At 34.0% G+C, this 24,401-nt stretch overlaps 1 protein-coding gene and 1 long non-coding RNA gene across 4 annotated transcripts in view; one reads left to right on the top strand and one right to left on the bottom strand.

The window, feature by feature from the left end:
- Positions 1-7,562, top strand: LOC126733571 (uncharacterized). Of its 3 annotated transcripts, none has more exons than XR_007659768.1 (3): positions 1-130; positions 183-383; positions 1,377-7,562. It is a non-coding gene; the product is annotated as an uncharacterized LOC126733571 (long non-coding RNA). The 3 variants fall into 3 exon arrangements; XR_007659767.1 differs by having other exon boundaries at positions 183-5,845; positions 6,829-7,562; XR_007659766.1 differs by having other exon boundaries at positions 183-7,562.
- A 1,510-nt stretch (positions 7,563-9,072) lies between these two features.
- LOC126733570 (carboxypeptidase D) overlaps positions 9,073-24,401 on the bottom strand; it is a 79,654-nt gene continuing 64,325 nt past the window's right edge. The window contains exons 14-21 of the mRNA XM_050436920.1: positions 22,214-22,456; positions 21,566-21,766; positions 21,276-21,505; positions 17,309-17,574; positions 11,346-11,771; positions 11,015-11,287; positions 10,241-10,408; positions 9,073-9,670 (exon numbers count right to left, since the gene is read on the bottom strand). Of these exons, the coding sequence (XP_050292877.1) occupies positions 9,537-9,670; positions 10,241-10,408; positions 11,015-11,287; positions 11,346-11,771; positions 17,309-17,574; positions 21,276-21,505; positions 21,566-21,766; positions 22,214-22,456 (1,941 nt within the window). The 3' untranslated portion in view covers positions 9,073-9,536. The remainder of the gene's footprint in view (positions 9,671-10,240; positions 10,409-11,014; positions 11,288-11,345; positions 11,772-17,308; positions 17,575-21,275; positions 21,506-21,565; positions 21,767-22,213; positions 22,457-24,401) is intronic.

The following is a 24,401-nucleotide window of genomic DNA, read 5'->3' as shown; positions in this document are numbered from 1 at the left end:
AATTTCCGTAGCTAATCGGCAACGAAATTCGACGTACGAACTTTCACGAAAGGATCATCAGTGCTGCTCCACTCTCAATTTCTCTGATTGGCTGGGCATATTTGTATTTTAACGTATGCTCTGTCTGCAGGTCAGTATCGTGTAGGCTGTTGTGAAAACTGTGTGCTTACTTTGTATTGTAGCTATGAGTATTTAATCATGTCGAAAGAAGTAGAAGAAATATATTCTGAAATCCTGATTAGTTCAGAATAAACCAGAAATTTGGGACAAAGCTGCTGAGGATTACAAAAATCGCAATAAAAAAACTGAGGCATGGAGAAGTATTTGCGCCCAGTTGAAAGAAAATTTTGAAAATTTAAGTGACGGAGAAAGAAAAGAGTTTGGTAAGTTTACAATTATTTTATTACTTGTCTCTTATTTTTTATGAACATTAAACTAAACATACTCTAAGGTTGGAAAACAGTATTTATAATAAAACAAGTCATCTAAATTTTTGACATCCTTAGCCGCCCTTCCACCTTGCATATTTGGTTGTGCTGGCAAATCATTCATACCCAAAACTGTCATGGTATCCTCAAAGTTATAGCCATCTCTTTCCCTCACGAAATTGTGAAGCACTACACAAGCTTACACAATACCAACGGCAAAATCTGTATTAACATTCAAAGGTCGATGCAAAATTCTCCATTTGTTTGTCAGTATACCAAAGGAACACTCAACATATCTCCTTGCTCGGCTGAGGCGATAATTGAATATTCTTTTTTTCTGTGAAAGTTCCTTTCCTCCAAAAGGCCGTAGTAAATAAGTATTTAATCCGAAAGCTTCGTCTCCTATAAGAAAATAACGTATACTTGGACCTTCAGAACCAGGTAAAGGCTTTGCAGGTGGCAATTCCAAGGTCTTTTCTTGTATACTCTTCCAAAAAGTACTTTCTTTAAAAATACTTGAATCACACTCACTTCCATATGCGCCGACATCAACATAAATAAATCGATAGTTCGAGTCAGCAACTGCCATCAACACAACTGAGAAATAGGACTTATAATTATAGTTTAACGAACCATTAAACTCGGGTTTTACAATTCTAATATGATTTCCGTCTACCGCACCAATGCAGTGGAAAAAGTTTGCTCGTTTTTCGAATCCAGTTGCAACTGACTCGCAGAGTTTTTTCGTAAGTTTAGGAATAAATTCTTGTACTAAAGATGACCAGAGAATGTTACAGACCTCCCGAACAATTTTTGTACTTGTAGAAATTCCCAGTCGATAGCTATAATACCGATCTGTGAAGCTACATCCACTAGCCAGGTACCTGAAATTGAAAAAAATCAATTAAAAATTAAAAATTCTATACTATTATAGATTTTTTGTTACAGGTCAAATGGTTGTTAAAAGGTGGAATAATATCTAGTGATGTAAAAAAACACGTTTTTTTTAAATTAAAAAGAAACCGTTAAAAAAAACCAATTAAAAACGCGTTTTTTTTGTTTTTTATTGTTTTTTATTAGCTTCCGTTAGTAATATGCAGAGGATTAATATTTTGAAATTGTTTATGGTTAAAAACGCCCATTCCAATATTATTTTGACAAAATATTAAAAAACTAGCAGTTTTACGTAGTTTTTAGCAAAAATTTAAAAATAAAACTTTTACTGCCTTACCAAAAGGGATGTCAATAAAATAAATAATAAAGGTTAAAACCGATTATTTTTTAACTCCGATTATAACCGGTTATTTTTTCACTTTGTTTATAACCGGGTATACGGTTATAGACCCGAGATATCACTATTTCCATTATAATCCATTCAAATCCGACCAATTAAAAAAAAATTGCTAAAAAAAATCGCATTCGCCTCTGTCTGAACGTAACCTTTGGCCATTTCCACCAAACAGATTTTAAGTTTACTTAAAAGTTAAGTATCGAATGCAATGTAAATTTTCTATCTTTAAGCTCGGCTTAGCTTAAGTCACACTTAACTTAAGTATACAATGTGCCTGATGGAAATGGCCATTAATCCACAACAAAAAAGAGCAGAAGAGAAAAAAAAAATCACCATATATATTACCAAGTAAACCATAGAGAAAATAATATTTTTTTAAGAACCGGATATTTGCAATAACCGGTGTTTTATGTCAGTTATAACCGGATAGTTTTATTTCATAATAAAATAACCGGTTACTAAAAAACCGGTGTTTCACCAAAAAATGACATCCCTACTTACCAATTATTTCTTTAACGTTAGCATCATTGCCTTGCCTTCGGGAAATCACCGAAATTTCGCTCGTCATTCGTCGTTCGTCTTCGTTGAAAATTAAAAACCGGGGGAATTACCGATCTGCTTTTGCAGGTGTTCTGGTTTTATTTTGTGATTTACCAGTCTTACTGCAAAATTGTTTACGTTTCGTGCTTATTTAAGTAAGTCTGATTTAGTAAATAGGTTTACAATCAAAAGCATTTTTCCTGCGTCTTATGTTATTTAATTATTTGATACCTGCTGTATATTGACAAACATTAAATATTTACAATGTCTTCGAGTTCTTCGCGTGATTCCCGGGGAAGGAAAAATTGTAAAGTGTATTCCCTCTTTAAAATGATAAAAACTCAGAGCAAAACTCCTCAAGTAGAGTGCATATTTTGTGCTCTTCAATTGTCTAAAAATGGGACACGTATGGTAGGGCACATTAAAAAGTGCCAAAAATGCCCAGAAGAAATTAAATTAAAATATGGACTGACTGACGGAAAGCACCAAAAAATTGGACCATTACAAACAATACAAGAAATCGAGGCAAAAGGTATGTATTAGTTACTTAGTTAGTATTAAAACTCTGAAAACTCAAGAAAGAATATAAATTATAATAAAGAAAATATACAGGGTGTCCCGAATTGCATTGAAATAGGCTCACCAACAACAGAGCCTCAAAAATCGTATATGTAGCGCATAACCTAAAATTAATGAGTCAACTTGAGGAATCATCCAGTTCAGAGCCTACTGCTGGCTCTAGCTTAACAATCAATCCTGCAGTAGTTTCTGAACCAGAAGCAATGATCATATCCAGTTCTGAGGCAGAGTCGGATTCAGAAATAAATAATGAAGAGGGTGAACCTTCAGAGCTTGAAGATATGGATAGCGAATCCAGTGATGATTCATTTAAAGGCTTTGAATAAAAATAAATGTTTTTAATTAATAATAGGTTGTTTTTTTAAATAAATTATTTAAGAAACAAAGAAACTAAATAAGACTAACTTTGATATATAAATATTTGATATTATACCTACCTTTTATAATATTTTTGGCAATAAGTTAACAGTTCCGACATAAAAACCCAGATTTAAAAAAAAAAAACAATTAAAACAAAAAAAACCGAAGGCTTCGTTTTTTTTACAATAAAAAACGGTTTTTTTTAAAAAAAATCGTTCTGTTTTTTTTTGGTTACATCACTAATAATATCAGAGACCAGTGGCTTACAGGGTAGAACCGAGACAAAAACTCAAAAAAATCAGGAGCTGCTTCATCGAAACTGAGAAAGTATGTGTATCACGAAGAACTAAATTTTCTCGAGAAGGTCTTATATCACCGGTCAACTGAGTCTAACATGGCCTATAAGCAGACAGATGAGGCAGGTCAGCAGGAAACAGAAGAACTCCAATCAGCAGATCGAGGGATGGAGGGAGACTCCAGATGCAACCCACCAAATTTCGCAAACTCCATCTGCAAAAACCCTCACCGTAAAGACTACAGGTGTACAGCAGTCAACGAGAAGGAGGAAGCGAACTCTCGACGAATTTGAACTAAGGATGCTAAAATCGATTGAGGCAGGAGACCAAGACGACCGTAATAAGAAATTTTTTAAGGGCATTCTTCCTTCTATTCAAAAGTTCAATGACAACCAGATTGTAGATTTCCAGATGGGAGTTCTGCAGAAAAACATTCAGAACGCTGTTTCTATTCCAACAACCCAACATCAACAGCTACAGATTTATACTCTCCCATACTCTCAACAACAAACACAACAATACCCCTGCAACAATCCATTGCAGAACTCTCAGCAGTAGCAGTCGTCTGGCCTTTCATACACTTCACTGCTACCCAGTGTCTCCAATCAACATCAAACGATTCCATCAAGTAACAATTCTACTAACGTAATATCTCCACCTTACCTGTCTCCTGATTCTAATGACACACAATCTACGAGTAATTATAACGATTTGTCATCCCCTTTCTTACAGAATTCATAGACTTTTGATTTTTTTGAAGTGGAAATATGTATATGTATTCTTTCATTAAAATAGAATATTAACCTAAATTGTATACTTTGTTTTTTATTTATTTTATAGAAACTTACCTTAATGTAACAGCCAACATTTGTTCAGGTTGGATGCAGTTCCTCATATTTGTATCTTGTTTTTGTACCTCGGGCTGCACACGTTGCAACAACTCATAAAAAGAAGTAACGCATAATAATTAAAAAACTTAGTTTCGTCTTCTTTCAATTGTTGAAAAAGCACAAAGAGGGCTCCTTTCAAGTAGCGGCTTTCTAGCAACGGCTGAACCCAAACTCGTTTATTACGCTGTTTTTTTCGCCGATGTATTAACAAAGCGATTATAATCTTTTTGCGTCTATTGTCCATGATAATCAGCGTTAAACTGAATTACCTAGCACCAAATGGTCCGGAGTTTCGCAAACTCCCGTGTGAAGAGCGCTCCAGGGCGCTGCCCGGCCGGGCGATCAGACGGACGGATAATTAATATCCTGACCGTGTGAAAGAGGCCTGAAGGGACTTATATAGTTTAATGAGTGTGTATTATAATTTTGGTGTGAATTCTCAAATTTTTTTAATTTATTTATTGGTTTTTTACAAAGAAAATAATACTTTTAAAAATATATGAAGCATATACAGTTAATAAATTTATTTTTTTGAATTTTTCTCTACAGGAATCTTTAAATGCCATATTTTGGATTGTTCGAATTGCTCTCTTTTGTGAAGAACCTCCAACATACTAGATCAACCCCAAAAAATTACCCCAAACCTTGCTAAAGATCGAGAGTTTGCAAATATATTTCTTTTAACGTTTCTATGCTTAAATGCTTTTTGACAAGTCGTAAAGTATAACAGCAGAGTTTAGTTTTTTGTTTAGTTCTGGTGATGTATATCTGATAATACACACCACCCATCACTGATCATTTCAGTCTATTTAGTATTATTTTTTTAAACTGATTCAGACTATGTTGAAGCAATGTCAGTATAGGAAGCACATAAAGTAGGCCCTAAACGGTCAATCATTTTGATTAAACGATTGCGCCAATTGATTGAATTAAGCATGATTGATCGTCTAGAAACCCGTTTGTCGATTGAGTCAATCATTGATGAAAAGTTTGATTGACGCAAACGATTGAAGAGGACGCTTGACCGTTTAGGAGCGTTTTGATCAACTTTTCCAACAGTCAGACGCTCAGAAGCAATCATGGATGACTCTTCGCAGGCCGACAACAACGAAACAAAATCGGAACGTGAGTTTAAAAGCTTGTTAATAGATTTATATCGAGATTCCCCAGAGCTGTGGAAAGTGAAAAGCAAGGACTACTTTAATAGAAATAAAAAAAGCGCGGCGTTTGAAAAAATTGTGGATGTTTTAAAAGCGTTAAAACCGGACTTTACTGTTCAAAAATTAAAACAAAAAATTAATACTTTGAGAACTAATTTTAACAGGGAATACAAGGCAATTGAAGCAAAAAAAAGTGTCTGGGGCGTCAGCGGATGATGTTCCTGAACCATCGCTCTGGTATTACAACGACCTTTTATTTATAAAAGATCAAATTGAAATTGCATCAACAGAAACTTCAGAGGTAAGAGTTTTTTTTATCACATATATATCTATTATTATACATTATAATTATATATAGGGTGTCATTATATAAAGGTTGATAAGTTTAATTAAATTATTTCAATTATTCAAACACTTTTGTTGCCATGGGATTGACCCAGAGGTTTTGAAAAAATCGCAAAAATTATCCCTTATTTTCTTGACTTCAACTGTTGAGTTACCTTTGGTTCTTTGAACTTGTAGCAATAGTTGAGTTCCTTGTGTCCATGAAGCAGGTACCACACTACCGGTAGAAGAATTTGCATTATCAACGTCATGTGGTTGCAAATAGTTCCTTCTATTTCTTAAGCACAAGTAATTGTGCAAATGGCAACATGCCATAACAATTTTTTCTAGCTTTATGTGGTTGAAATTTAATGTTATTTTGGAATACCTTGAATCTCTTTGTAAGTATTCCAAACACATTTTCGACTATCCTGCGTGCTCGGGATAATCTGTAATTGAAGATCCTTTTCTCATCTGTTAAAACAGCTCTATTATAGGGCTTCATAAAATTAGGAACCAGTTGGAGCCTCATCACCACCGAACACATACGGAAATTTTATATTAGTACCTGGTAACTGTCGAGAATCTGGCATATTCTTCAACACTCCACCATCTGACACTCGGTCATTTGCTCCGACATCGATCCTCATGAAATGATAATTTGCATTTACAATCGCCATAAGCACAATAGCACAATACTAAACGAACCTTTATAATTATAATAGTAAGACCCCGAATTGGAGGGTTTTTGGATTAATATGTGTTTGCCATCAACACTTCCTACACAGTTATGAAAGTTCCATTTTTCTTCAAATTCCTGTGCAACCTGCGTCCATCCCTCTTTAGTTTTTGGAATCTGCAAAAAAGAAAAATATGTATCAAATACTCATAGGACAACATAACATCTTTACTATTATTACGTAGTTTTGTTTTAACTAATTTATTTGTTTTTTGTTGCAGTCACTGTTGCCTGAAGACTCGCAGCCATTTCCTGCTTCAAGTACTGCTTCTACTCCTACTAATGAAACTGCACTAGCTTCCATCACTCCTACCCGAACTCCACAGCCTTTTTTAAAGAAAAAAAAAGGTCAGCCAGATCCAACTGAGCACCTAGTGAAACTGGCTTCAGAGTATTTTAGAAGAGGACCTACTAGCTAAGGGTTGGGTTATAAAACTAAAAAAGTTACTTCCAGACCAAAAGCGGTTCGCCGAAAAAATTATAAATGATGTGCTTTTTGAAGCAGAAATGAGTAGCTTAACAAGGGACGGATTGCGTTTTGGAACGCACCCACGTTGGTCACCCTCTCAACCTCCAGCGTCACCACAGTCGGGTTATAGTTAACAGCGCTGTCTCACCGCACCATATACAACAAACAATGTGGTATCCATCTCCGTCACAACAACCAATGTACTCTCCATCTCCATCACAACAACCAATGTGCTCTCCATCTCCGTCACAACAATCAATACACTCTCCACCTGAAGCCAATGACAGTTCTTCCCGAGGCTCTACCCCTTCTGTAATGCATTCACCACAACCCAGTGCAGAAAATTTGCAAGAAGAAAGTGCGGCGGACTTGTTTTCAACATTTTTGTCAATGTGAATTAGGCACTTTATTTTTATGTTTCCTTTTTTATTTTTATATGCAAATATGTTTAATGTGTAATAAAAAGATTTTGAGAACTTACCTGAATATTATCTTTTAATGCCTCGATAATTGCTGAGCAAGTTTCCATTATTATAAGTTCCAGAGTCGCGTTCCGAGGAGCGATGGCGCACATGAACTTCAAGTCTTCCAAATCCATACCAGAAGCTAGGTACCTCAATGTGATGGAAATTATCTGAGTTTCAGGAATCGCTTCATGCATATTAGTGTCTTTTTTGTCTATTTTAGGCCTCACTAATTCTAATAAAAAATCAAAACTTTCTTGGTCCATCCTGAGGAAGTTTTTGTAGTCTTCAGGTTCTGTTTTGCACAAAACATTGAGTAAATGTTCATTAGTGAAGCGATTTCTTAATTTCTACCACTGTTTTGACCACCTTCGCGTCCTCTTCTTTTTCTGTTTTTTTGACTTGACGGCAGCTAAAGTCAAAACAAGGAAGCCTAAATCTGCACTTAAGACCATCGTTTCAACACACTATATTTAAAATTTTACCACTAAAAATTCACAAAAATAGGAAAACATCGGGAACAGTACCGTTTAAAACGAAACCTCTTTTGGGAATGCACTTTGATCAAAAAATTCATGGATGATCGAAGCGACCGCCAACGATTGACTCGATTGATTCAATCTTTTTCTCAAACGATTGACCGTCTAGGGCCTCTTTAAGTCACAAAGTTCACAAACAGGAAGAATTTTTATAAAGGTTGGTTCGTGGATAAACCAGATAAAATACTAATGGATGGCGAATTTTAATTTTGTTTAAAGCAAAAGGTAACTGACTAACTAAGTAAGAATCTCAAGTCAATCTATTTTGTTTTTTAGTATTTTAAAGAGTTCACAAAAATATTATAATTTTTCTCTTACTCAGAGAGAGTCTATCAAGCCTACAACAAATGATCGTTATCACTGCCTCTCTGGGAATATATACCAAATTTCCTAAAATACATGCACTTCAAAAACCTCTGAACACCTTGCCATTGCCATCCAGATCCGGGACTAAATAATGGACCCATGCTGGGGTACTCTTTGAAGTTGTTCACCATTTAAGGTGTTACTATTTAGAGTGAATGACGTACAAGCACACTTACTGTATGAGCCCTGTATGTACCCCAGAAGTACTTTTAAAAATACATTACTTGAAACTATTAATTTTAACATATTGAAACCTACAACTGAGATATTATTGAATTAGGCAAGTAATAGCAGAAGGAACATCTGTCAAGTTTGACAAAGATTTTAGGATTGGACCGTGTGTCACATCAAATGCTTTCTCCATATCTGCGAAACATCAACCTGGAATTTTCCATTATTAGCTTCATGGACATATGGACAGAATGAGGTAATATTAGTGAAAGTTGATTTTTTGGGCATGTTGACATGAAGTAGTGCGACCAGCTATTTCACTAGATAATCAATTCCGAGGCTTTAGAAATAGAGCTCATAATAGTAATTGAGCGATAGTAATCTCGGATATGCACTGTAATTTTGGTTTTTCTTACTATACTTAAGGAAGGGTCGATTATCTTTAAAAAATATCTCTTTAAAAAAATTGAAAATTTTATTGACATAAATGTTGGTTTATAAAAAACAGTATACATTATCATACAAGCTGGAGTAAAAATGACAAAGTCGGTATTGGAGGGCAAATTTAATCCGAAAATTGTGCCCTAAAACCTGTATTGTATTTATAAAACCCTGTATATTTTAGTACCTATCATTAATACTATCACAATGTTAAGGCATACATTATACAACCAATACTAAAACAAACTATTGCCTAATAGAAATTTAAATGCAAAATTTGCTAAAAATGTAATATTTTAGTCCTGTAAAAAACATCGAACAATGAAATCCATCCTGATAATAATAATAATAATAATACTTTTGCTGAGTATTAACTTTTTTAGCTTAAGATAATTTAATAATGGAACAAAGTGTTTTTTTGACCCCCTCGGTTCGGCAAGGCACAACCATAGAAACAATATACAATAAACGCTATATAATCACTTGGTTAATTTAATTAATTTATTGATTTCGTCGTCACTGTCCGTGGAAAGATCATAATTCCCCTCGACGTCCGCGAAATCGTTCTCGTCCTCCTCATCTTCATCATAGTACGGACGTGTGATTGGTTTTTCTGAAGGAAAAGAAACAGCAGTTATTAGAGCAGTATCGTCTGCTAACAGTATAGTCTTTTTATTTAGAGATTTACTGAAAAGACTACAGAGACTCTTTCCAGGCACTTTTTTGAGGAAGTCGTATTAGTTGAGATTACATCAAGAACCTTTGGGATATTGTTTTTTTTTTAAATAAATATGGGATTTTATTCCAGGCATTTGGATGTCTATAAAAGTGTCTCAATGCCAATAAAAAAGGCTCAAATTGTTCATAAATCCTGGAAGGCATAAATCATTCCAGGGGTTTGGATCATTTGAATTAGTTCAGACTATAATAAAAACCTGAAACATTAATTTTCATTTTGATAAATATGGAATTTTCTTCCAGGCATTTGAATGACTCACATTGCTCATAAATCGTTAAAAGTTCGTGCATTTAAATGCCTGGAAAACATTAAAATATACATATCAGAATAATCTATTTATATAACTCTGTCCTTTTACTTTGAGTTACTATGTAATCTAAGCCCTTTACGTATCACTTTTTGAGCATTTAAGCAGGATTTTATGTATGGTATCATAAAACTTACTTTGGATTGGCCGAGAAAATATTTCTGTTTCCTTAGAGTCGTCCAGGTCGTCCTTATAAATGTCCTCGTCGAAGGCGTGCTGCGATAATAGTCCGTATTCGTAGTTTTTCTGTTTGCAAAGCATGACACAAAAAATGGTCATTCCAACGAGACCGGCCAAGATAAAACCTGGAAACAAAAAAAATTTAATTTAAAATAACTCAGGACCGTATTGAAATAGTGAGTGCATTACAACGTTGCCAATATGAATTGTATTGTATAATACTTATAAAATTTTTGTAAATCATGCTTCTTTTATTCATATTTTATAGCAAAAAAGTTATCATTAATTTTAAAATGTCCTTAAAACATAAAAATGGCAATAAAGTGAAATTTCGATATTTTTTAAAAACTATATTATACTAAATTGACGAAAACAAAGAAAAGACGAAGTCAAGGTCTTATATTATAGCCTAGCATATATTATAGAAAATAAAAAGATATTACTGACCTATGTTTTATGCTGACCTGCGATATCCCCTGCGATATATGCCTAGGAAGATATGAGATATTCCTGGCATATATTAGATATTCTGGGCAAATATTGCAATTTGTTTGGTCTATCTGGGAAAAAACCCCGAAAACCACCCTGACCAATAAAACCATGTGACATCTTTCCATAGCATTGGATCCAAGCCATTGCTCATTAACACAAATATACCCACTTAACCCATTTTATATTTACACTTTTTGAATCACGCTTCTTTCGCAAATAATAAAAAAAACCCAACTTACCTCCCAAAGTGATAAACGCCAACCTCGGTATACCCCAAACGGTATTATTCTTCTTCAGGGCGAACATAACCACTTGCGGCACCTCCGCGTCGTTCACCGGTACCAAAGTGACGTCCCGAAAGTACCCGCTGGCATCCACTATGACCGTGTACGTACCCAATGGCAACGGCACTCCGAACCTTCCGTTTTCGTCTGCCTGGGCGGTTATATTCGGTTCTTTGATAAGCAGTTTAGCTGCTGCTATTGGATGGTTTAATGTGTCCAAGATATAACCTAAAAAATATAGTTTTTCTAATTATATAATGTTTCCGAGAGAGTTAGCATATAATACCTTTAATGCCTGATTTAGTAAATCCAGTAAAGGGCACTTTTATCGAATTATCCGTGACGCTCATACCATTTGCCACGAAGCCTTTTTTAATCGAATGAGTTATTTGATTGGACGAACTAGGGGTAACTATGTCTTTCAAATTGAACGTGTTATCGACGATTTCGTTGCTAATAGGCACGGTTTCATCACCGATCTTAGTCAAATCGACATTCAGCTCAGTCAAGCTAAGATCCTTCACTGTCGCCACCGTTTTAAAGGGTCGGTAGCCTTCACAAGAGAATTCAACTTGATAAATCCCCGGAGGAAGCATTATTTTAAAATGAGCGTTAATCTTGGTCACTTCGTGGGTCTCTTCGGTGTTTAAGACCTTTACTGTGGCGTTGTGCAGAGGCAGTTTGTGTTTATTGGTAACCGCACCCTCAATACCTAAAACAATTGAATAGCAATGATAAATTTGTTAATTTATACAGGGAGAAAACACTCGCGCATTATTTCACATAAATTTTTATATACAGGGTGGAACAAAAAAAAAGATGACGTGATATCGGTCATTTTTTTAAATGGAATGCTATATTTTTTATTGCATTTATGAAATATAGGTGAAATTCCAAGCAAGTTTCGTATAACACACCTTATCGCAAAACTCAACTGTTTCAGAAATATTTACATTTAACCAGCAAGTAAGCAAGTGAATGTAAAAGTATAATGGTGTTCTTCTGGATCTTGATATTGCATCTTTTGATGATGCTGGGGTTGGTAGCGTTGAGAATTCTTTGGTGATTCCCGTTGATTCTCACCATCCGTGTTTAGGTGCTTTCCTTAAAAGTAAAGTCCTAGACATTGCAAGGTTACCTGATCTACCAGATTCAACTTTTACTGATACTACTATAATATCTTTGCCTCCCGGAATTAGGAACATCTTGAGGTATCTCCTGATTACTGATGTCAATATTGTCAGTAAGGCTTTCTATTCTACACTTAACGCAATTTTTGACAAATCAGTACTTAAGTCATGTCAAAAAAATAGAAAATACCCCGTGTTTAATAGCAATAATTGAGATTATCAAACTTATTAAGCTTAAGTATAAACTTTATCTTAAATCAAGAAAATCCAGATCTCTAATGGAGATCCAGATACCATTCCACAAGAGCTTCTGTTAAATCTAAAAATTAAAGTTGCTAACACCAATTACCTAAGAGACGTGGAATCTGCATTACGAACAAATCAGAACGTTTCGGTCCTTTGTCAAATCCTTAAGAGATTCGGTGGATATTATGGAGGAAATGACATTTGAAGGTAGGATTTATTCGTGAATTTATTTAAATCCGTCTATATTAAAAACCATGTTTTACCATGCTTGCCATTTAAATTCATGTCCTTTCTTTGTAGTCCTCTGGTCCCTGAAGATGAGATTGTACAGGCCATGAACAAAATTAAAGGGAACAATTGGGCTATTGGTCCAAATGGCATTCCGCCTTATGTGTTGAAGGGTTGCCGTGACCATTTGTTCAAGCCGCTAGGATATCTTTTTAATATTATTCCCCAAACTTCAAGTTATCCAGATAGGCGGAAAATTACCAAAATAATTCCTATATACAAATCTGGCTCTAGAGATTACGAACTACCGCCCGATTACTATTATAAGCTCTATTTCTAAAGTCTTGAAATTGATTATCTCTGAGCGCCTATTTAGTGAAGTTACGATGTGCCATTGACCACGCTACATCTACTCAAAAAACACTATAACTGATGCACAGACACTATTTTTTTAAATTAACTTTTACTATAAAACAGTACCTACGTTGTGTCGCGATTACGATGAGGATTTATGTATATGTTAAGGTTAAAGCGTTGATTGAATAATAGGAAGATACGCAAATACAGTGTATAATATCGTGACCACCTTCGCTCGCTTCAGCGTGCCGGGACTAGGCGACACCATGCGGCGAAATGATGCAGTTCTGGTTATTACGCGAGTTACGGGTACCAACCCGCCACCTTAAGCCGACCCTGCATACTTTATTTAGAAATAGCTTAGTTTGTATTGTCATCATTTTTAGGACCTATAAATATAATGTAATAGACAAGAGCAATAACAATTAATATAGTAATCGATGTAGTCATTATCTATCAATCAAGTTAGTTGTAAGTTAGTTAGTCCCTGTTCTCAATAAATTTGTTTTTTAAAAAAGCAAATGCCGGTTGTTGTCCTTTAACTGGCGCAGTCGGTAGTTCGGTCTTTCCAATATTGGACAAAAATCGCCATATTTGGGTCCGTTTCTACGACTTGAAGACCGCTACAATCCCTGGAAGCTGAAAGAAGACCTGCAGAAACCTTCAAAGAACAAGAATCGTCGGAAGTACCTGCAGCGATCCAATTGAAGCAACCACCCGTTCAGCACCGGATTGAGAACAGATATAGTTTAGGTCCTGGGAATACAAAAATCGATTCCTTTAGGAAATTAGGCTAAGAGACAAATGGAAATTTTGGCAAGAACCTTAGTGTAAGTGAACATTTTTCCTTACCATTATTTTTAAATCCTTTTGGTGATATATTTTTGCATTTATTTTCGAGTATTTTGGTATATTTTAATATTTACCAAGGTGTATTTTATTTTATTTGAGTGAATTTCAATTGAAGTTTTTTACCATTTATTTTTATTTCTTTATAAAAAGACGCTTTACCTTTTTATAAACTTTATTTTTACAATTTTTTCAGTTAATAATTGTAAATTTTACTAGACTTTTGAATTTCTTTTATGTCTGAGCATGAAAGAGAACTCAACGAGTTCATAAGTTTTTTGCAAACCGTTTCTCACGAAGAACTAAGACCTTTACCTTCAATTACTATCGAAAAAAAGAAAATGAGTCAAATAGACATTGGTATGTTAAGATATCAAGCTGACAATATCCCTACTTTTGATGGCAATCCAAGACAACTCAATAGATTTATCACTGCTTGTGAGCATGTACTTCAAAACTTTCAAGATGCCACTAATTTAAGTAATCCGATAAATTTAGCTTTAATTGATACAATTTTAATGAAACTGAGAGGTCGTGCAGCCGATCTCATATGCTCTAACTCAGATTTAAATTCATGGTTATTAATTAAAGACGCACTTTTAATAGCTTTTTCAGATCAGCGTAGTACTGAATGTTTGATACAAGATTTAATTTTATTTAAAATACGTAGAAATGAAAATCCTGTTCAATTTGGTATGAGAGTGCAAGATGCTCGTTCAATCTTATTTTCAAAACTCAATACTTCCGTTGCAGATGAAAATGAACGTAGAATTAAGTTAGCACACTATGAAGATTTTGCCCTTAAAACATTTTTAAATAGATTACCTTACCAAATCCAACTTGTTGTTAGGCTAAGAAACCCTGACACTTTGGAAAAAGCAATTTCTTTAGTCGTAGAAGAAGAGAACTTTCTTTACTTTTCTCAAGGCAAGAATTTTCAACAAAACTATTCAAGACCGCTTACTTTACCACCCTTACCACCTCGAAATTTCCCACATTCTTCCAGGCATCAACTCCAACAACGACCATATACCAATATTCCAACCTCTAATTTTCCATATAGAAATGCTCCTCAACCGACCCCATTACCTTAAAATATTTTCAGATCTAATGTACCACAAGGTATTGGATCAATTCCCCAAAACTTCATCAAAGTCATCTACCTCATAGTTCCGATGAACCCTACAATAAATCTGAACAGCAAAATTTTCACGAAACCACAAACAACGAACCCGTAACATAATAAACCTTAACAATATTAGATCAGATTTACCGTACGTTTACATCCCAGAAATACAAGCATATTTTTTAATTGACACTGGAAGCTCGAGAAGTTTGATGAGTCCGCAACTAGCATACAAATGTTTCAAGAATCACATTTCAAATGAGATATTTAATATACAGACGGCACACGCTAATTCCTTTCACGATGAAGTTGCTAACATCCATATTTTTAAAATATTTAACACCCGTGGCTCACACAAATTTTATTTATTTAGCTTCTCTCAAAAATATGATGGATTGATTGGTACTGATCTCTTAAAACATCTAAACGCTAAAATTGACCTAAAAAATAGTAAACTTTCTACACAAAACTCTGACATTTCAATAATTTTCGAAAACTCAAAAGAAATAACCAATAATAATTCCGACAATTTTTTTCAAAACTTTTCTATAATCATTTCACCAAGATCGCAAGAAGTTATTAAACTACCTGTGACTATTGAATCGGGTTTAGGAATTTTTGATTACATAAATTTCGAAAATGGAGTAGAAATTCCAAAAGCATTGGTAAACATTTCTAACTTTTACGCTTATACTATGGTCACTAATTCTAACGAGACCCCCGTCGAAATCAACATAAATAAATCATTTAACGTTGAACCAATAAATTCTTTAGACGTAAATTTTTGTCAAAAAAAGGAAAGTGAACAAAATCTTACTATCGAACATGACAACTTATTAAAAGAAAATCTGAAAAATTTACGCTTACAACACTGTAATAAAGAAGAAAAAGAAAATCTTAGAAAATTATGCTTTAATTTTAGAGACATCTTTTATTGTGACAAAATCCCATTAACTTTTACAAATCAAATTCAACACAAAATAAACTTAACAGACGAAAGCCCCGTTTTTACTAAAACTTACCGCTACCCCGAGATTCACAAAAAAGAAGTCAAAGAACAAGTTTCTAAAATGCTAGATCAAGGAATTATTCGAAATTCAGTTTCTCCCTGGTCCAGTCCAATATGTATCGTTCCAAAAAAGCTTGATTCTTCTGGCAAACGCAAATGGAGAGTCGTTATAGATTTCAGGCGATTAAACGAGCGCACTGTAGGAGATAAATACCCCCTTCCCAATATTGCCGATATTCTGGACAAACTTGGTCGAAGTCAGTATTTTTCCACTTTAGATCTCGCCAATGGTTTCCACCAAATCGAGATGGATCCACATGATATTTCTAAAACTGCTTTTTCTACTGAGTCTGGACATTTTAAGTTTTGTCGAATGCCATTCGGTCTTAAAAACGCACCCTCCACCTTCCAGAGAGTGATGGATAACAATGTGGCCATAATAAAGAAAATATCCCAATCCAAGGCACCCTTGTCCTTGAGTTAAACCCTAGCTGCACCATACAAATTCAGAACTTCCAGATTAGAAGTTTCCACGACACAAACACCCATTTTCACAACGTTGAATTACCCAAGCTGACCTTAGACTTAAATGTTCGCCCTAATGCTATTGATTTACAGCCCTTTGAACTCAATAGCTTAAACTTCGATGAATTTAAGAACATTCAAACCATGATGGACAATTAAGCCAAGAAAATAAACCAGCCAAGGACCTGTCCATATAACAAATGTTAGCGTATGGACCATCATCCTGTATATCCTGATGACCACTGTAGCCGTCTTCCTGTTGCTAAGAAAGACAAGAAAATTAATCCAGACCAAAAGAAAACATCCCAACCAAACCACCACCACGACCAGTGACGATGAAGAAACCCTACAGAATCCGAGCCATATTGTCATATAATTCACCCCTGGGTCATTTCTTAGGAGGGAGGAGTTACGGGTACCAACCCGCCACCTTATGCCGACCCTGCATACTTTATTTAGAAATAGCTTAGTTTGTATTGTCATCATTTTTAGAACCTATAAATATAATGTAACAGACAAGAGCAATAACAATTAATATAGTAATCGATGTGGTCATTATCTATCAATCAAGTTAGTTAGTCCCTGTTCTCAATAAATTTGTTTTTTAAAAAAGCAAATGCCGGTTGTTGTCCTTTAACTCACGAGATTTATAAACGAGACCTGGGCGCGCTTCTTGTTGCGCCATCTATCCGCCAGCCGCTTTTAGTGGCACGATTTTGCCCGTAAGGTTGCGCAATTCGCATCTTCCCATATTCTCAATCAACGGTTAAAGTGCTTACCGGTTCTTGTGGCGTTTAAAATGCTCATCAACGGGTCCAAAATGTCCCTCCAAATGTATGGGAGGTTTTCCACCGCTGGGTATTCGCAGCAGCTCACTTTCACTGTTAACATTGGCGTGTAGTATTCTCTGAATAGGAAGTCTGTTAATACGGTATCGGTGCTTGGTAAGTTCTTTTTCTCGCAAACTTGCGGCATTTTGATGCTCGAGGTGTAGAGGTTGGCGAGTTTTTCGTACTTTTTCACCGGGTCTTGCGTGAAAGGATATCTGAAATTTGGACGGCTATCGTTATTTTTCGGACTATTCGGCTGTATATAAAATTTGCGAAGGTTTTATGGAGTTCTTGAAGTTTTAGTTAATAATGTTTTGAAGGGTAAGTGAGTAGGTGCACAAAATTGGGGATCTAAACTGAAATTTCCCCAGAAAATGGCTCATGTTTTTATCTTCAAAGTGACAAAGTTATACAAAATTTTGAAACTTATCCGTAGCACAATGACAAGGAAGTGAAATTAAATTTTTTTTTAAAAACAATTAATTTTTCAGAATTTTTCATTCTTATATGAAATGTACGAAATCTTCCGTTTTATATAACAGTCTTTGAATCATATCTTTATCTTCTATGGCAAAGAAGTTATTTCAAATTTTGAAAATCGTTTAAAACACAAAAATGGCAAAAAAGTGAAATTTTATTTATCCTCATAAAGCATTCATTTCTCAGAAAATTTTGTTCTTATATAAAATGTTCTAAATCATGCGTTTTATATCACACTCTTTGAATCATATCTTTATCTCCAATAATAAAGAAGTTATTCAAAATTTTGAAAATCATTTGAAACTCAGAAATGGCAAAAAAAAGTAAAATTTATTTTTCCCCATAAACCATTTATTTCTCAGAAATTTTCATTATTCTATAAAATGTACTAAATCTTCCATTTTATATAACAGTCTTTGAATCATATATTTATCTTTAATAGTAAACAAGTTATTCAAAATTTTGAAAATTATCCAAAACACTTAAAATCCCAAAAAACGGTGTAGGTATTGAAAAATTTCTTATTTTAAGAATTGTAAAGTTATTTAAAAAGTTTCCTATAAATATAACCATGTATTAAATAAGTGTGCCTTAGAATATGTTGATACAGTAAATGATGGAATGGTGGTAATTGTTGAACATTTTTGACTTTTAATGCCCATTTCGACAATATTACAATGAAAAGTTTTACAATGCTAGGTTTAATTAGAAGACATTGCAATGAAATAATAAGTAACATTAGGGCCATAACGTGTTTATATAATAGTTTGGTTCGTAGTGTTTAAGAATCTTATTGTTTTCGAATATCATATGGTCTCTAATTAATAATTTTCCCTAAGCATCCAGCCATTGAATTTAACTTTCAGGTTAACAATATAAAAATTTTAAAACATAAATCACTTTTTTACTTTAATTTTAACCAGGCAGATTATGTGGAGATAAATAATGTATTAAAAAACAAACCTTGGCCAAATATTTTTAATAATTCCTTAAATCATAATTTAAACACTTATTATAATATTTTAAATGAAATTGTTGAAGAGAAGGTACCTATCGTGCGGAAAAATTCACGTTTTCCGGTTTACTTTAAACAGGCCACAATAAAGGTTATAAAAGAAAAAAATTAATTCCACAAAAAATGGAAAATTTACAATAATATTTCTGACTAAAATACTTTTAGGCTTTTGCGGAGTAGATCTAAAAAACTTATAGAACAAGATTTAAGGAATTATGTACAATCCTTAGAAAGTGATATTCCGCATGATAGTAAAAAATTCTGGAAAATGGTTTCTATAATTAAAAAAGGGTCAGGTATCCCAGCTAAAATGAAATATATGGATAAGGAGTCCTTTGTCATGTTTGCGGAGTTTTTTGAGAGTGTTTTTGTTGGACCCAGCTCTTTGGTATACGATAATAGCGACGATTTAAATACTAATAACAATTTTTTACATTCTATTTATCTTTCTGAATCTGAAACTCTCGAAGCATTAGAAACACTTGATCCCAAAAAGGGCGCAGGCCCAGATAATTTTCCATCCTTTTTTGTTAAGAGTTGTGCAATGGGCCTCGCCCCTCCCCTGACCTTAGTTTTTAATCAATCACTGTCGTGCGGTGTTTTTCCGGATAAATGGAAACCTTTATATGTCATTACAATATTTAAAAACAATGCAAAAAACTTAATTAACAATTACCGACCAATAAGTAAGCTTTGTATTTTTGCCAAGGCTTTTAAAAAAATAATTTATAAATATATTTTTAATGTTGTCAAACGCTTACTAATTTCTGAGCAACATGGATTTCTACCAAATAAATCAACTGAATCTAACCTTCTTGAATATCTTAAGTTCAGATGGATGCTATCTACACCGATTTTAGTAAAGCTTTTGACAAAATTGATCATACCATAATGAAATATAAATTAAAAAGTGTCGGTGCGGATGGCATTTTTCTGGACTGGTGCGAATCCTATTTAAGAGGTCGTACTTTTTCTGTATTGGTAAATGAGGTTGAATCTATGAATATAAAAGTTACCTCTGGGGTATCGCAAGGATCCCATCTCTCGGACCTCTGCTCTTTCTTATTTATCTTGATAATGTAAAACTTACATTATCAAGATAATACAGGATACAGATATAATTACAGAATTGGTAACAGTGCCTTAAATAGAGAAAGCGAGGTTAGAGATCTGGCCTTGACACTTGACAATAAACTTACATTTGAAAAACATATAGATTTAACAACTTCAAAGAGTTTTAAAGTGTTGGGCTTCATAAATAGACAATCTAATTTATTTTCAAATCCAAATACATACTTGACACTCTATTATGCTTATGTACACAGCAAGATTAATTTTGCTTCGATAATCTGGAGTCCTTATTATCACATTTCTGAAGACGCAATCGAAAGGGTACAAAAAAGATTTTTGAAGTCATTTTTATTCAAATATGGTAACCAGCTTCAGCTTACTAGTATAGCATCTGTGAGAAATCATTATAATATTTCAACTTTTCAGGATCGAAGGCTTTTATCTGATATTATGTTTCTTTATAAAATATTAACAGGTAAAGTGGAGTCTCCTCATTTGTTAAGCAAAATCTCATTTAATATAGCGCCGAGAGCAATTAGCGTAAACCATTTGTTCAAGGTCCCATTTAGACACACTTTGCATGCTCAAAATTCTCCTATAATAAGGATGATGCGTGAGGCCAATGTTTTATATTCTGATTTAGATTTGGATTTTTTTGACCTGTCTGAAATAAAACTGAAGCAAATAATTAAAAGCGCCCTTCTGTCAGAGATTTAGATATTTCAGTTTAAGAAAACATTTCTTTTTTATATGTTTATATAAGTTCCAAAGTAGGTAAAACTTTCTTGATGAATTTTTTTTTGTTTTTTAGTTAGTATTTCTTAGTTTTTAGTTAACTTAGTATACATTTTGATGTGGATACTGTTGTAGGTTTACCTGTTTGTATCCTTAAAAGATTATAAATAAATAAATAAATAAATAAAATTTGCACATTGATCGTATATAATAGTTTTGATAGTTCTTACTTCATCAATAAAGATCACTTACACTAGGATATTAGGTTTCAGTTAATCAGTCTGCAAACCTTGGAAAGACAAACAAACAATGCATTCATTTATTTTGTCTTTAAATTGTTGGAGAGTAAAATCCACAGCTCGTTTCTTTTAACTAAAGTTTCATTAAAAAATACCGATTAGAGCGATTAACACACCAAATAATTCAATTATGGATTTAGAAGAGTAAAAGATGTTGCATAACGTGCACTTTAGTAACCGTTACTTGTTCATCATTTTAAAATTCTTTTACAACTTATGTCCAATAATAATTATGTAGTACTACTCTGTTATTTTTTTTTTAATGTTAGCATCTTTACCTGTAGGTGTTTGTAATAGATAAATAGACAATACTCACACGACCCCATTGCCTCCCCCTTCAATATTAATGACCAAATCAAACTTTTCGTCCAATAACATATGCTTAAACGCATTGGTGATGGCGATCGTGTCCTTGCTACTGGTCAGCCGATTATTCAAATCCAAAATCTGTTGTCCCACCTGTTTGAAATCGGCCGTGATGTTATTGCAAAAATACTTGTCGGGTTTGTTTAGGCCGTCCGATTGTTTCGTAAAATTACCCCAAATCTAACGGAAAAAACGGAAAAATTTGATTTCTGAGAGGTTGTAACGGGGATCAAACTTTACTTGTTCAAACGCTTTATCGATGACAGGCACGACGTGTAAAACAGTATTGGACATAATGTCGACAATTGTCGGATCCCGGAACCTTAAACCTTCCAGCAAATGACGGGCTAGATCGATGGTCATTTCCCTGCCGATCGGTTGTGTGGCAAACAGGTTCCCGATTATTCCTATGTGGAATTTATTCTCGCCAGAGGACTCCACCTAAAAGGAATCGTTAGTATAATTAGTGGCTAAAATGTATTCATATGTTGAGCAAGGTTTCGATACATCGTACGAAATATTCATTAAAATTTGTACTTAAAACGCCTTGTGCGTTCGCACCACCACACAGACAAATTTATAAGTATGTAAATTGTTTGTATTATAAGAATGTTAATGATGCGAGGCCTCTGGACACGCACAAGGCCTATTTAGTAAAATTTTAATACAAAACTGGGTGAAAAATAGCACTAGTTATTAAAACAACTTATACTGTGTACTAAACGCGTCCACGCAATTTAATTAAAAAAAAAAAAACATTTCTAGAGGATATTGTACACTATACCTTAATTTTTTTAGTCTGAAGAGACCCCGATAAAAAATCGAAACGTTACTCAACAAATAAATACGAGTTACTACTAATCCTAAATGGGCAATTTTGACAGAAACCTGTTTGGAGATTTTCAGCCAGTGGACCACCATTGACACCAGATCGTCTCCGCCCTGAAAAGCGGCATCCTCGGGATATCGATTCTCCAAATTGGACATCAGGAAATACAATTCGGAGTTCGAATGGTATTTCGGGTAAAACACGTTCGGTTCCACTCCGAAATCGTAGGCGCTCGCCCAGTGTTGCGGATCGTCTTTCATCAAGTTAGGGCTCACTTCGACACTGCCGGATTCAGGTACCACCTGTAAAGTTATAGGAAAAATCGAGCATAATAAAATCTAAAATAATAACAGTGGAACGGATGCAAGAGAGATTTCGTAGGTATTTATTTATCCAACTATTTATATTGTAACTATAGAAATATATAACAAATTACATCTAAGTTTACCCTATTGATATAAGATCCAGACATTATTAATAAAATGACATCATGATAAAGAAATTAAAGGGTAAATTTTAATTGTCATTTGTGTATCCCTAACTCATTTTGAAAATTAAAAGAGGATGGGTACAAAATTATATTTTTCTGGTGCAGTTATTAGTTTACCAATTATGCTCGCAAAACACCATTTCCAGACAATCCAGACACTATTAATAAAGGCACACAGAAAGTCTTGACTTTTTTTCATGTTATTTTTATTTTATTTATTTATTTAGAAAATGTACAGTACAAACATGTGTATAATCCTATCTCTAGATCTGAGTTTCACAAATTTGTTTCATGCATCTAGGTGTTCACCTGTATGTGCAGAAGTTTATTATAGATCATTTCAAATATTATGACACAAGTGAAATAATATATTCCTGTAGCCTTAACTTACTAACAATATTGATTATTAATAACAAAATTGATATTCAATGATCATTAAGATAGTTTTACATTAACAATCCCCAAGAAATACCCATTTGATCTTAAACAATCTGACAACATATCACAATAAATTACAAAAATTTTAACAGATTATTCAGATGTTTTTTGAAATAAATATTTTCATCCAAATATATTATAAAAATACTCTATATCCTACTTTTCCAGACAATCTTCTACTGATTCTTTAGATTTCTTTTATTTAGATTGAAGCCTTGATTTTTTTCCTTTTTACCCATCTCCGACTTCTGTTGGATAATTATAAGCATTTTTTTTAACTTTTCTCAAATTCTATTATTTTGAAAAACTACCTTTTTAAACGTTCAATTCAGAAAATTTGTTGAAAACAAAATAATTCCACACTTCCACAGGCAATTTCCATGACTGATCTTTCAGGTACCTGATGAATGTAATGGTGAATGTGAAAGGGACAATCAAAATATTATTATAATTATTCCTGGTACGATAAGCATGATCTACATACTAGCTATTTATTTTTATTCCTAAAACAAAATATAATTGAACCGGTGTAAGCAGAAAGGGCACAATACAATATTTTGACAAATTGCCATTATACCTAAAATGTGTTCTCCTATGGTAGACGCAATGGATTATGCATAAGGGGCACAAGTCCGCATCCCCGATGTCTTGCTTGCTAGCACATGTCACTGACGTGTGCCGTTTATGCGAAATGTTAGTGTTTCAAATGGTGGGATCAGCATGTAATTGTCGTGCGTTTTACGTCATCAGCAAAAATTTGACTTCAGTTAATCTGTTGGTTGCTTCGGGGACAGTTGCACGTGGTTTTAGTTTCATTTGACATGGATGACAATTCTTAATTAACACCTAATAAAAGACGAAAAGCAGAGCCTTCTAAGTATGCTCGCAACATACAGAAAAAGGCAAGATTGGAAGGAAAGTCTTATAAAAACAGTAAAGGAAGAGACGTTAATTTCATTATTTAGTTGTAGACTGAAATGCTCTGAAAAGTTGTCTGATGCAGATAGATTGGTGATTTTTCAACGATTTTATACATTAAGCTCTAAAAACGAACAAGACATTTTTTTACAGGGTCTTGTGATGGAAGTAAAGCAGCGGCGTCCTCGACCAGGTGACAAAAATAAACCCAAATCAAAAAGTTTCAAGTACTACTCATCTAAAGGAAGTTCCAAAGTAGAGATTTGTGTTAAAGCATTTTTGAATGTCTATGCTATCACGTACAGACGCATCAGGAGAATTAACACCTTATCCTCACAAGGCAAGTCGCCGAATAACTTACGCGAAAAAATGACAAGTGCTAATACTTTCTCAAAAGAAAT

Source organism: Anthonomus grandis, chromosome 2, assembly GCF_022605725.1.
Source record: "Anthonomus grandis grandis chromosome 2, icAntGran1.3, whole genome shotgun sequence".
Classification (NCBI taxonomy): domain Eukaryota; kingdom Metazoa; phylum Arthropoda; class Insecta; order Coleoptera; family Curculionidae; genus Anthonomus; species Anthonomus grandis.
This window is presented reverse-complemented; position numbering and strand designations above follow the sequence as displayed.